This window comes from Bombina bombina, chromosome 1 (assembly GCF_027579735.1).
Source record: "Bombina bombina isolate aBomBom1 chromosome 1, aBomBom1.pri, whole genome shotgun sequence".
NCBI classification, from domain to species: domain Eukaryota; kingdom Metazoa; phylum Chordata; class Amphibia; order Anura; family Bombinatoridae; genus Bombina; species Bombina bombina.
In genome coordinates, this window is record NC_069499.1 from 1,554,807,705 (window position 1) to 1,554,821,796 (window position 14,092).

At 40.9% G+C, this 14,092-nt stretch overlaps 1 protein-coding gene across 2 annotated transcripts in view; it reads right to left on the reverse strand.

Moving 5' to 3' along the window:
* Positions 1-14,092, reverse strand: part of LOC128655660 ((E3-independent) E2 ubiquitin-conjugating enzyme) — an 80,542-nt gene that overhangs the window by 33,242 nt on the left and 33,208 nt on the right. Inside the window, exons 5-6 of one of the 2 annotated variants that reach the window (XM_053709254.1) lie at positions 9,524-9,674; positions 8,873-9,324 (exon numbers count right to left, since the gene is read on the reverse strand). In XM_053709254.1, the coding sequence (XP_053565229.1) occupies positions 8,873-9,324; positions 9,524-9,674 (603 nt within the window). Of the gene's footprint in view, positions 1-8,872; positions 9,328-9,523; positions 9,675-14,092 lie in introns of both variants that reach the window. The other variant, XM_053709247.1, reaches the window with a different exon arrangement.

A 14,092-nucleotide genomic window follows, 5' to 3' on the forward strand; every position in this document is an offset into this window, starting at 1 on the left:
CCAGTGCCTAGTCAAAGCTCTCTATCCAGTGCCTTGTCTCAGAAAACAGAATTTATGCTTACCTGATAAATTACTTTCTCCAACGGTGTGTCCGGTCCACGGCGTCATCCATTACTTGTGGGAATATTCTCTTCCCCAACAGGAAATGGCAAAGAGCACAGCAAAAGCTGTCCATATAGCCCCTCCTCAGGCTCCGCCCCCCAGTCATTCGACCGACGGTTAGGAGAAAAAAAGGAGTAACTATAGGGTGCCGTGGTGACTGTAGTGTGTAGAGAAAGAAATTTTTCAAACATGATTAAAAAACCAGGGCGGGCCGTGGACCGGACACACCGTTGGAGAAAGTAATTTATCAGGTAAGCATAAATTCTGTTTTCTCCAACATTGGTGTGTCCGGTCCACGGCGTCATCCATTACTTGTGGGAACCAATACCAAAGCTTTAGGACACGGATGAAGGGAGGGAGCAAATCAGGTTACCTAAACGGAAGGCACCACGGCTTGCAAAACCTTTCTCCCAAAAATAGCCTCCGAAGAAGCATAAGTATCAAATTTGTAGAATTTGGCAAAAGTGTGCAGAGAAGACCAAGTCGCTGCCTTACATATCTGATCAACAGAAGCCTCGTTCTTGAAGGCCCATGTGGAAGCCACAGCCCTAGTAGAGTGAGCTGTGATTCGTTCAGGAGGCTGCCGTCCGGCAGTCTCATAAGCCAATCGGATGATGCTTTTCAGCCAGAAAGAGAGAGAGGTAGCAGTAGCTTTTTGTCCTCTCCTCTTACCAGAATAAACAACAAACAAAGATGAAGTTTGTCTGAAATCCTTTGTTGCGTCTAAATAAAACTTTAAAGCACGGACTACATCTAAATTGTGTAACAAACGTTCCTTCTTTGAAACTGGATTCGGACACAGAGAAGGAACAACTATTTCCTGGTTAATATTCTTGTTGGAAACTACTTTTGGAAGAAAACCAGGTTTAGTACGCAAAACAAGCTTATCTGAATGGAACACTAGATAAGGTGGATCACACTGCAAAGCAGATAACTCAGAAACTCTTCTAGCAGAAGAAATAGCAACCAAAAACAGAACTTTCCAAGATAGTAACTTGATATCTATGGAATGTAAAGGTTCAAACGGAACCCCTTGAAGAACTGAAAGAACTAAATTTAGACTCAAAGGAGGAGTCATGGGTCTGTAAACAGGCTTGATTCTGACCAAAGCCTGTACAAAAGCTTGTACATCTGGCACAGCTGCCAGTCGTTTGTGTAACAAGACAGATAAAGCAGAAATCTGTCCTTTTAGAGAACTCGCTGACAACCCTTTAGCCAAACCTTCTTGGAGAAAGGAGAGAATCTTAGGAATTTTAATCTTACTCCAGGAGAATCCTTTGGATTCACACCAACAGATATATTTTTTCCATATTTTATGGTAAATCTTTCTAGTCACAGGTTTTCTGGCTTGAACCAGAGTATCTATCACTGAATTTGAAAACCCACGCTTGGATAAAATAAAGCGTTCAATTTCCAAGCAGTCAGCTGCAGAGAGACTAGATTTGGATGTTCGAATTGGCCTTGTATTAGAAGATCCTGTCTCAAAGGTAGCTTCCATGGTGGAGCCGATGACATATTCACCAGGTCTGCATACCAAGTCCTGCGCAGCCACGCAGGAGCTATCAGAATCACAGAGGCCTTCTCCTGTTTGATCCTGGCTACAAGGGAACGGTGGAAACGCATAAGCTAGGTTGAACGACCAAGGCGCCACTAATGCATCCACTAGAGTCGCCTTGGGATCCCTGGATCTGGACCCGTAGCAAGGAACCTTGAAGTTCTGACGAGACGCCATCAGATCCATGTCTGGAATGCCCCATAATTGAGTCAACTGGGCAAAAACCTCCGGGTGGAGTTCCCACTCCCCCGGATGGAAAGTCTGACGACTCAGATAATCCGCCTCCCAGTTGTCTACTCCTGGGATGTGAATTGCAGATAGATGGCAGGAGTGATCCTCCGCCCATTTGATGATTTTGGATACCTCTCTCATCGCCAAGGAACTCTTTGTTCCTCCCTGATGGTTGATGTAAGCTACAGTCGTCATGTTGTCTGACTGGAATCTTATGAATCCGGCCTTCGCTAGTTGAGGCAAAGCCCGGAGAGCATTGAATATCGCTCTCAGTTCCAGGATGTTTATCGGAAGAAGAGACTCTTCCCGAGACCATTGACCCTGAGCTTTCAGGGAATCCCAGACCGCGCCCCAGCCTAATAGACTGGCGTCGGTCGTGACAATGACCCACTCTGGTCTGCGGAAACTCATTCCCTGAGACAGGTGATCCTGAGTCAACCACCAAAGGAGTGAGTCTCTGGTTACCTGGTCTACTTGAATCTGCAAGTCTGCATAGTCCCCATTCCACTGATTGAGCATGCACAGTTGCAATGGTCTTAGATGAATTCAAGCAAAAGGAACTATGTCCATTGCTGCAACCATCAATCCTACTACTTCCATGCACTGAGCTATGGAAGGCTGCAGAATAGAGTGAAGAACTTGACAAGCGTTTAGAAGCTTTGACTTTCTGACTTCTGTCAGGAAGATCTTCATTTCTAAAGAATCTATGATTGTTCCCAAAAAGGGAACTCTTGTTGACGGAGACAGGGAACTCTTTTCTACGTTCACCTTCCACTCGTGAGATCTGAGAAAGGCTAGAACAATGTCTGTATGAGCCTTTGCCTTGGAAAGAGACGACGCTTGAATTAGAATGTAGTCTAGATAAGGTGCCACTGCAATGCCCCTCGGTCTTAGAACCGCCAGAAGGGACCCTAGCACCTTTGTGAAAATTCTGGGAGCAGTGGCTAATATGTAGGTACGCATCCTTTAAATCCACGGTAGTCATATATTGACCCTCCTGGATTGTAGGTAAAATTGTTCGAATGGTTTCCATTTTGAACGATGGAACTCTGAGAAATTTGTTTAGAATCTTTAAATCCAGAATAGGTCTGAAAGTTCCCTCTTTTTTGGGAACTGCAAACAGGTTTGAGTAAAACTCCTGACCTTGTTCCACAGTTGGAACTGGGTGTATCACTCCCATCTTTAACAGGTCTTATACACAATGTAAGAATGCCTGTCTCTTTATCTGGTCTGAAGATAAGCGAGACATGTGGAACCTTCCCCTCGGAGGAAGTTCCTTGAATTCTAGAAGATAACCCTGAGAGACTATTTCTAGTGCCCAGGGATCCGGAACATCTCTTGCCCAAGCCTGAGCAAAGAGAGAGAGTCTGCCCCCTACTAGATCCGGTCCCGGATCGGGGGCTACCCCTTCATGCTGTCTTGGTAGCAGCAGCAGGCTTCTTGGCCTGTTTACCCTTGTTCCAGCCTTGCATTGATTTCCAAGCTGGTTTAGCCTGGGAAGAGTTACCCTCTTGTCTAGAGGCTGCAGAGTTAGAAGCCGGTCCGTTCCTGAAATTGCGAAAGGAACGAAAATTGGACTTATTCTTAGCCTTGAAAGGCCTATCCTGTGGGAGGGCATGGCCCTTCCCCCCAGTGATATCTGAAATAATTTCTTTCAATTCTGGCCCAAAAAGGGTCTTACCTTTGAAAGGGATATTAAGCAATTTTGTCTTGGAAGATACATCCGCCGACCAAGACTTTAGCCAGAGCGCTCTGCGCGCCACATTTGCAATCCCTGAATTTTTCGCCGCTAATCTCGCTAATTGCAAAGCGGCATCTAAAATAAAGGAATTAGCTAACTTAAGTGCGTGAATTCTGTCCATGACTTTCTCATATGGAGTTTCCATATTAAGCGACTTTTCTAGTTCATCGAACCAGAAACACGCCGCCGTAGTGACAGGAATAATGCACGAAATTGGTTGGAGGAGGAAACCTTGCTGAACAAAAATCTTTTTAAGCAAACCCTCCAATTTTTTATCCATAGGATCTTTGAAAGCACAATTGTCCTCAAAGGGAATAGTCGTGCGTTTGGCTAGGGTAGAAACTGCCCCCTCAACCTTAGGGACTGTTTGCCATGTGTCCTTCCTTGGGTCGACCATGGGGAACAATTTCTTAAATATAGGAGGTAGGACAAAGGGTATGCCTGGTTTCTCACACTCCTTATTCACTATGTCCGCCACCCTTTTAGGGATCGGAAAGGCATCAGGGTGCACCGGGACCTCTAAGAATTTGTCCATCTTGCACAATTTTTCTGGAATGACCAAAGAGTCACAATCATCCAGTGTAGTTAGCACCTCCTTAAGTAATGCGCGGAGATGCTCTAACTTAAATTTAAACGTCACAACATCAGGTTCTGCCTGTTGAGAAATTCTTCCTGAATCTGAAAGTTCTCCCTCCGACAAACCCTCCCTCACTGCCACTTCTGACTGGTATGAGGGTATGATAGATAAACTATTGTCAGTGCCTTCTTGCTCCACTGTATTTAAAACTGAGCAATCACGCTTTCTTTGAAATGCTGGCATTTTGGATAAAATATTAGCTATGGAATTATCCATTACTGCCGTTTATTGTTGCATAGTAACAAGCATTGGCGCGCTAGATGTACTAGGGGTCGCCTGCGCGGGCATAACTGGTGTTGACACAGAAGGAGAGGATGATGAACTATCCCCACTACCCTCATTTGAGGAATCATCTTGGGCAACCTTTTTAAATGTGACAGTACTGTCCTTACTTTGTCTGGACGCCATGGCACAATTATCACATACATTTGAAGGGGGGACCACCTTGGCCTCCATACATACAGAACATGATCTATCTGAAGGTACAGACATGTTAGACAGGCTTAAACAGGCTAATAATGCAAAAAAACACATTTTAAAACAAAACCGTTACTGTCTCTTTAAATGTTAAACAGAGCACACTTTATTTCTGAATGTGTGAAAAACTATGAAGGAAATATCCAAACTTTACCAAATTGTCTTAATGCTTTAAAAGTATTGCACCCCAATTTTCAAGCTTTTAACCCCTTAAATGAGGAAATCGGAGCCGTTTAATCAAGTAACAATTTTTAACCCCATTACAGTCCCAGCCACAGCGTTTGCTGCGACTTCACCTGTCCTTAGGAGTTATACGATACCAATTTAAGCCTTCCAGGAACGTTTTCAATGATCACCAGACCCTCTCACATGCAGCTGCATGCACTGCATCCAAAAGAAACTGCGCAATTATGGCGCGAAAATGAGGCTCTGCCTACTATAGTGAAAGGCCCTTCCTGACTGGAAAGGTGTCTAAAAGACTGCCTGGCGTCTAAAAACGTTCCCCCACAATAAAGTTTTATAAATCACTTCAAATTTCATAAAAAACTTAAATAAAGCAATCGATTTAGCCCACAAGAGTGTCAACCAGTGTATAGCCCATAATAAGCCTTCATTCTGATAAGAGTCTAAGAAAATGGCTTACCGATCCCCAAGAGGGAAAATGACAGTCTTCTAGCATTACACAGTCTTGTTAGAAAATGGACTAGTCATACCTTGAGCAGAAAAGTCTGCTAACTGTTCCCCCCAACTGAAGTTCTCTGGGCTCAACAGTCCTGCGTGTGAACAGCAATTGATTTTAGTTACTGCTGCTAAAATCATACTCCTCTTTTAAACAGAACTCTTCATCCCTTTCTGTTTTAGAGTAAATAGTACAAACCGGCACTATTTTAAAATAACAAACTCTTGATAGCAGAATAAAAAACTACAACTAAACACCACATACTCTTCACCATCTCCGTGGAGATGCTACTTGTTCAGAGCGGCAAAGAGAATGACTGGGGGGCGGAGCCTGAGGAGGGGCTATATGGACAGCTTTTGCTGTGCTCTTTGCCATTTCCTGTTGGGGAAGAGAATATTCCCACAAGTAATGGATGACGCCGTGGACCGGACACACCAATGTTGGAGAAATATGTTTTGCTATAATAAATTCCCTAAACCATTTGTGTCTTATGCTCTGAAAGGGTTCCACTTTATAATGTTTTTCACATCTTAATTGTAGGTATGTATCATAGTCTTACCCAAAAATTGTACCCGGTGCCCATGTCAGAGCTACAGACAAGATATGCACAGCGTGTACCCACCAATCAGCATCTCTGTATGCTTGCCCATGGGCATCTGGTGTGTGCCAATCTCTGTGATGCCCAAACATTCTGCATGTTCCAGGTGCCCATGTCAAAGCTATATAGAAGCTGTGCAGTAACCACTTTTTTTTCCCCCTTTAAAAAAAATTGTCAAAAAAAGTATCAAAATAATAAAACGGAGCCTGCTGCAGAACTTTAAGAACTAGGTTAAGACTCCAAGGAGGAGCAACAGGTTTAAACACAGGCCTGATTCTGACCAAGGCCTGAACAAAAAGCTTGAGTATCTGGAAGATCTGCCAGATGTTTGTGCAAAATAATAGGTAGTGCAGAAGTCTGACCCTTCAGTGTACTGACTGACAAACCTTTCGCCAGGCCATCCTGAAGAAAAAAAACAAAATGCGGAGAATCCTCACCTGGCGCCAGGGAACTCTTTCCAACCGTGGGAACATAGAATAGACCATTACAACTTACAAAAAGAAAGTAAGGCATCTGAACCAAGATATAGTCCAGGACAGATACCACCGTAATTCTTTTACATCTGGCTAGTGCCAGAAGAGCCCCATCGAACCCAGTAAAATTCGAGGAGTAGAGGCCAAGTCCAAAATTTAGGGCTACAAATCGGAAGTGTTTGTCCAAAAGACAAAACTGAGAATGGCACGATTAAAAAGAGAATAGAATAATATATAAGGTAAGCCGGGAAAGGCTTATAACATAACCTCTAATCATCTACCGTAGGAAAAGGACAAAAAAAAGGTTAAGAATCCCTAGAGCATACATTTAAAAAAAAAAAAAAAAAATGTATTGAGTAATTATGTTGCTTATAACAATAAGATTCATTTAATACCTACCTATACTGAATCATAATGAATCAGGAAAGAGACAAATCAAATAAATGTTTATAATCCCTAAACCCATACTATAAATGAGATAATCATAATGACTCACTTATATACTATAGCCTACTTATGTAGACTTCCCCTAAATGCCATAGCATTGCTGAAGGATAGCTAGGGTTTAACAGGAATCCAGCTGGTAGATTGGAGACTTACCCACTGAATAACAGATGAGGGGAGAAACCCTTCAAATGTGGTCACTGCTATCTAGCATCTTACTAATAAAGGAGCATGCATTAGCCAGCGCCGTATTACGCAAGCGCCATAACCGAGTGATGCGTCAGGAGTGTAATATAAGACTTGCAGGTTTAGTCAGTGTATTGGTGCTTATTGCGATTGCCTAAAATAGCACTGCCAGAGAATATTTTGTAAAAAAGGCCGGCGGTAGCCTCCTCTCATCTAGCAGGAGAAGCAGATAATGGCGTGCATCGATTTTATAAAAATATAAGCATAACAGTCAGCCGTAGCCTTCTCTACTGAAGCCTGAGGTGCCGCTGCTATAAATGAGGAACATACCAGTTAAAGGAGCTAGAGTGTAGATGCTACATTATAAACAATCCACACAAATAAATAAAAGCCTCAACCTCGTGTGTCATTTTTAACTGTAAACAAAACTATGAGTTTAGTTGAGTTATGTCAGAGGGAAACACAGAAGAATGAGTGAACCGGAGCCTGTTTAAGGTAGATTCAAGCTGCTCAAATAACTGATATCCCCAGCCGGGGATATAACTAAGGTTTCCAGACCCATCTAAGAGGGCAATGGAGGTGCCAGTTGGTCACACTTCAAAGTCCTCCCTTTCCCTGATGACAGTAACCGTTATAACTGCCAAGGGAAGGGTTTAAATAAGGATATAAAAACAGACTTACCCTCCAGGATCTTCTGCTGTGGAGCAGACACAGTACTTCCCAGTCTGTCAGCCTCAAATCGACCACTGGCAGGGACATAGAGAAAAAAGAAAAAAAGAAGAGTAACCAACCCTGGTTTTATATATGAGTAGCATAAATGTTAGAAGGAAAGCAAAGACTACCTTTCCGCCTTCTAATTGCTAAAAGCCTCCACTACTCTTACTAAAGAGATTGATGTGGACATAGCTAGACCCCAAACCTTACTTGGAGGGAAAAGTACCCATTAAAAGGATTAAATTCTTCAGACACCGACTTCGTATATCCTCCATTGACAAAGGCAAAGAGAATGACTGGGTATTATGGGTAAGGGAAGATACACTTAACAGCTTTGTTGGGGTGCTCTTTGCCTCCTCCTGCTGGCCAGGATTTGAATATCCCACTAGTAATTGGAATGACATTGTGGACTCTTCATGCCATAGGAAAAAATAATAAATTCTCTATTGATTAGGATTTACCCATTACAAAATGGACTCCGCATTACAAACCATATGTTGCTAGATGGGAAGACAACATATGAAATCATTGTGATTACAGGTTCTTGCACAGCCTCCCCATATGACCATTAAAGTAACAAGCCTACAAATACTCACTCTATTACTTCAGGGTTTATTAGTTCCAGCCCTCAGCAGGTACTCATTAGCTGTGCATCATTCTTTTGCAGCCTTCTATAGTTCTTGTGAGAGCATAAGTCAGTACTCTACTAGTATTATATTACTCTGTACTTTACATGCAGGAAACAAAAGCTATAGATGGGCCTCAGTTATACTGGAGCATATAAATAATAGAGGGATAGGGCTGCACCTCACTGACAAGGCCCACAGAAGCCAGAAACGATCATCTGGGGCTTTTTTAAAAATGCAAAATAAATTTTTTTAGCAAGTGTTATTAGAACTCGTTCATGATTGATAAAAATTGGAGCTTAAAGGGCGGCTGCAACGCATTGCTACAAAAGCTTAACACCTTAGTCAGGAAGATCAGGTTTAAGAAAACATTGGATCATGCAGGTACAATTTAACCTCTATTACTGACCTGTCCCCGGGTTTGAATTCTCGATAAACCTTGTTTTTTTTCTTCTTTTTGTGCTTTCTCTTTAAGTTCCGGATGGAAAGAGGGATGCTCTTCTTGCGTCCAGCACCACTGCCACTTTGTGAGGATGCTGTGGAGCTGGCAGAGGAGGTCACAGAACTGGTGTCATCTGTATCCCCAGTGGCCTCATCATCTGCATCCTGCTCAGTATGCAACTGGAAGTCTCTAAACATCTCCCGAAAATTACTAAATGTCTGATCAGTGGCAGGAACATCCTCAGGGGTTGCAGGGACCCTCTGCGCTCCATCCTGTTCATCCGTCATTGTTTCTACCTCTGCGTCTCTCTCAGGGAGGGACCCTGGGACTGGGGTCGAATTCCTTTTCAGCACCTCTGCCGGGTTAGAGATATCACGGGTACAAATCTTCACTATCTGTTTCTCTCGTAATTTTTCAATCTGCTGAGATTTAAACAAGAAATACTAAGGATCATATGTTTTATCTCACACCATTTAGAAATATACAGTAAAAGTGTGCCCATTTCCCAGAAAGTGTAAAGCATTTTAATACACTGTCACTTATACAGATACTGCTAATCAGGGTTCAGCCCTTACATCAGTCTGAGACTCTCTAACACTCCTAGAGAATATGTCTCACCTTCTTAGTGATGGCGACCTCCCCGAGCAGACAGTTTTTCTCCAAGCTTTCACATAAGACTTTTGTGTGTTCTACTTTACTGGGAAATATGCACAAGCACCGCTCTCCAAGGTGTCTCTGCGTGTGATCAAAGGATCCCAGACGCTTTACCCTAAGGGGTGGTGTGAACAGCAGGAAGCAAGATGTTTACTACAGACATGACATTTGTGGAGTAAATTATTAAAAAAAGACAGAAGAAACTCATTCTCAGCTTTCCCTCCTACATGTCAAGCTGAAGTATATTAAAAAATAATCTGCTCTATAACGCTTTATTTTGCACACCCCCTCATCTCCTAACCAACAGCTTCTGAGCAGAGAATCCATGGGTATGTCAATGGGATGTAATATTTTTATTATTTGCACATAATAACTTATTACAGGGGAATAGACATTATCTAATGGATTTATATAGTAGATTCTTATTTTACTACAATTAACCTTTAAAAATAAAGATGGGGGGCGGAGCCTGGATGAGCATGGTGGCAGACATGTAAAGTGTGAGCTCCTGCTGTAGTTTCAAGAGAAAGTGGGATTATAATTCTCAAAAGCTTGCAGGTCTGTTAAAAGGACATTAAATACACTTTACAATAGCAGACAGCAACCAAAAATGTGATCAGAAAACTGCAGATAAAGGAATTCAAGCTGGAAAAAGATTTTACAAGCTGCAGGGAAACAAGAAAAAGGAGCTACTCAGAAATGGAGACAGAAAAATCATCTCAGCATCAACAATAACCTGATACATCTCCACTAGAAGTCTGGTAAGCCTATAAACAATATACATTCTTAAGGATGATAAGAATATAAGAGTTATAAAACTTTATATAGCCATGTGGGAATAAACAAAGATGGCCACCAGACAGGACTCCTAGCTAGCTGCTGAATATCACACAATGCCTAACAATCTATTTTAAACAGTGCAAAGGGAAATCAATACACAAATAAACCAGGGAGGTTTTAGCACTACATATAGTGATACTTAAGACTGAGGGAAATAAATATTAAGATAAAGCAAGTGTGGAGAAGTCAGTTCATAATCTTAACACAGCAGAGAAATGAAACAGTGACAGTTTGCACTTTTCCCAAGCTACAATATAAGCTAAAGGCAACAGAGATTACAACTGGTCTATGTATAAACTTTTTTAAATTAAGGAGGGAAAAAAAAAGCTGCAGCATTTAAATTTTAATGAAGATACAGTTTGAGATAACAGCTGCATTTGCCCTCATTAACTAAAGACTTTAAAGGCTGCTTTCTGCATTGTTTGAACTCTGATGGCTCTGCATTAACATACAAAAGCAAAGGCAGCACAGTTTCTCTAGCACTAGCCATCTTTATTGCAACATGGCAACTAAAAGACAAAATAAATTATCTACACCATGTAAATCTGCTGCAGCAAATCTTTTCTTCAAATCATCTAAAAGTGATAAAATAAAGGAAATGGAACCTAACACACAAGATGAGGAGTTAGAACATGAATTGGAACCTCAGCAACATGATGGTGACATTCCTGCTACTAAAGGGGACTTAAGGCACCTAGTCTCCAAAAAAGATATCAATGCAAACTTTAATAAGATGTGGGAAAAAATTGATTCATTTCAAAATACAATAATAAGCAGTCTTGCAGAAATTAAACAAGATATATTGGAGCTTGGAACAAGAGTGGAAACACTAGAAGAAAAGGATGAATCCATAGAAGAAGATATCACTAACATTACACATCAACTGACAGATCAACAACAGGATATAGAAGATATTCTTGAAAAGATGGAAGACATAGAAAATAGAAGCAGGAGGTGCAACATACGCCTAAATGGTGTTCCAGAATCAATAACTGCAACAGAACTAAATGAGTATTTAAAACATCTATTTCAAGCCATCACAGGGACATCTGAAGACGGAAAATTTCAAATGGAAAGAGCTCATAGAGCTTAGAGCAAAACCAAAGGAGGGGGAACCTCCAAGAGATATAATATCTAAATTATCCCACTTTCAAGAAAAGGAGGAGATAATGGCGGCAGCTAGGAAGAATCCGACTTTTAAATTCAAAGGATCTGTAATACAATTCTACCAAGACTTATGTCTCAGAACTTTACAGAAACGCTCAGCACTACGTCCCCTAACACAATTGCTACGGAAGAATCAAATAGCGTATCGATGGGGATTCCCCTTCGCACTTCATATATTCCAGGATAGTAAAACAACCACAGTGAAAGTCAAAGAGGATATCTCAGAGGCCTGCCAACTTCTCAAATTAGAATGTCCAGAAATGCGGGAAAGTCAGCCAGACACCAGAAGAAGACCACGCGGACAACAACAAAGCATCTCTCAAACAGAGAAGTGGTCTAACGTTCCAAAGAATAAACAAAGACCCTGAATCATGGAGTAGACAGTGACCGAGGCTGGGATTTTTTTTTCTTTGCCTTCTTTTGGTGCATCCTTAGAAGAGCGCTACTCCCTGATCTCTTGGACTATACCCTACATGTGTCCCTCATAATATTGGCAGAGGATACTGGATACAGATGAGTATATAAATGTCAATCTACAAAACTAACTTTGCTTGGGATATATTGATGGATATAAAGATGTAAAATTTATGTTATATATAGTCATTGGTTACTTGTGATGGAGGATAAGCAGATTAAGTCCAACATTCACATAAAATCTGGGCAATATCTTTGCCGTATGCCACTACAACCCGCTCCTTAGACCATATATATAATTCCCACTTTCAATAAATTTAAGTTGTTAGTAACTCTATATATTAAGAAACTACTATCCCGACATTATGGTTAGAACTATGCAAATATGCTACAGGGAAAAACAATGTTATAAGATTCAAATGTTTATTGTTGTTTGTTCTTTGTTTATTTCAATTTATTTTATGTACCGTCAAGCAGGTGAGACGAAAGTTTCTCCATCAGGAAAAGTTATACAGGAGAGCAGAGGATTTCATAACATTGCAAGTGGAGATATTGGTCAGCTACAGGTAGAGAAGGGGAGGGGAACTGACTCATGACTCCCAAGATAAGAATAATCTCACATAATGTAAGGGGGTTAAATACGGATAATAAAAGAAAAACAGCAATTACACAGTATCACAACCTAAATGCTAATATTATATTCTTGCAAGAAACCCATTTTACAAATAATCAAATACCCAAATATTGGAGTAGATATTTCACGCAACAATACCACTCCACGACTGACAAAAAAAAAAGAGAGGAGTGTCAATACTTATACATGATGCACTTAACTTTATCAAAGAAGAAGTGCTGACAGATAAAGAGGGCAGGTATCTTATAGTGAGAGGACGTATGCACGACACCTCGCTTACACTTTGCAATATATACGCACCCAATGAACAACAACACAACTTTTTTCACCACTTGTCACACCTACTGACACAATGGTCACAATCAAAAATCATATTAGCCGGAGACTTTAATATTAATCTGAAAACACACAAAGTAGATACGCCCCACAAACTCACTAATAAACAAACCAGACATAATTCCATCTCTAAAAATATTAAGAATATCTTAGAATCTCATAATGTGATAGATACCTGGGTAACGTTATATGGGCAGACGAATGACCATACTTACTACTCCCCAGCACACAAAATTTATACCAAATTAGATTATATATTTATTAGTCAGATTCTACTCCCCAGTTTACACAGCTCCACAATTCATGCATGCGTTTGGTCAGACCATTCTATTATCCAGATACAATTAGAGGGACTGGTCAATGTGGACAGACAAAGGTCATGGACTTATGATCCAAATTTATTGAAAAAACCTGAATTATATGACAAAATTATGCATAACTTGACAGAATACTGGAAGATAAACACAACCCCAGAAACCACCCCAACAATCACGTGGGCTGCTCACAAACCATTCATAAGAGGTTTATTGATAAAGGAAAAAGCTCTATACACAAAAAAAGTTAAGGCTCACATAGAGATACTCCAACAGGAAATAGAAACGCTTGAAATCCAACATAGAAGCACACTAACCTCAGATATTTTCAATAAACTTACACATAAGCGACAAACACTAGCTAAGATTTTAAATGAGAACTCCCTCAGAGCTATGCATAAGTTGAAGGCACATTACTTTATATATGCTAATAAGCCAGATAGATTTCTAGCTCACAAACTAAGGGAAAGGACGAAAAATCTAACTATACAACAACTACAAAAAGAAGACGGGACGCTAATATATCACCCTCAAGACATAACGGACTGCTTTGCACAATATTATGAATCTCTTTATGACGGGAAAAAAGTTCAACATACTACTCAGACGAAAACACTTAGACACCATTTTCTGCAAAAGGCTAAACTCCCGAAACTTAATGCTACAGACATGGAAGCCTTAAACACAGAAATAACAATAAACGAAATCGCCCTAGCAATAAAAGATCTTAAAATAGGCAAGGCGGCGGGTCCTGACGGGTTCTCAGGTGAATATTATAAAGTATTTAAAAAATGTCTGGTCCCCCACTTGCACAAATTCTGCAATGAC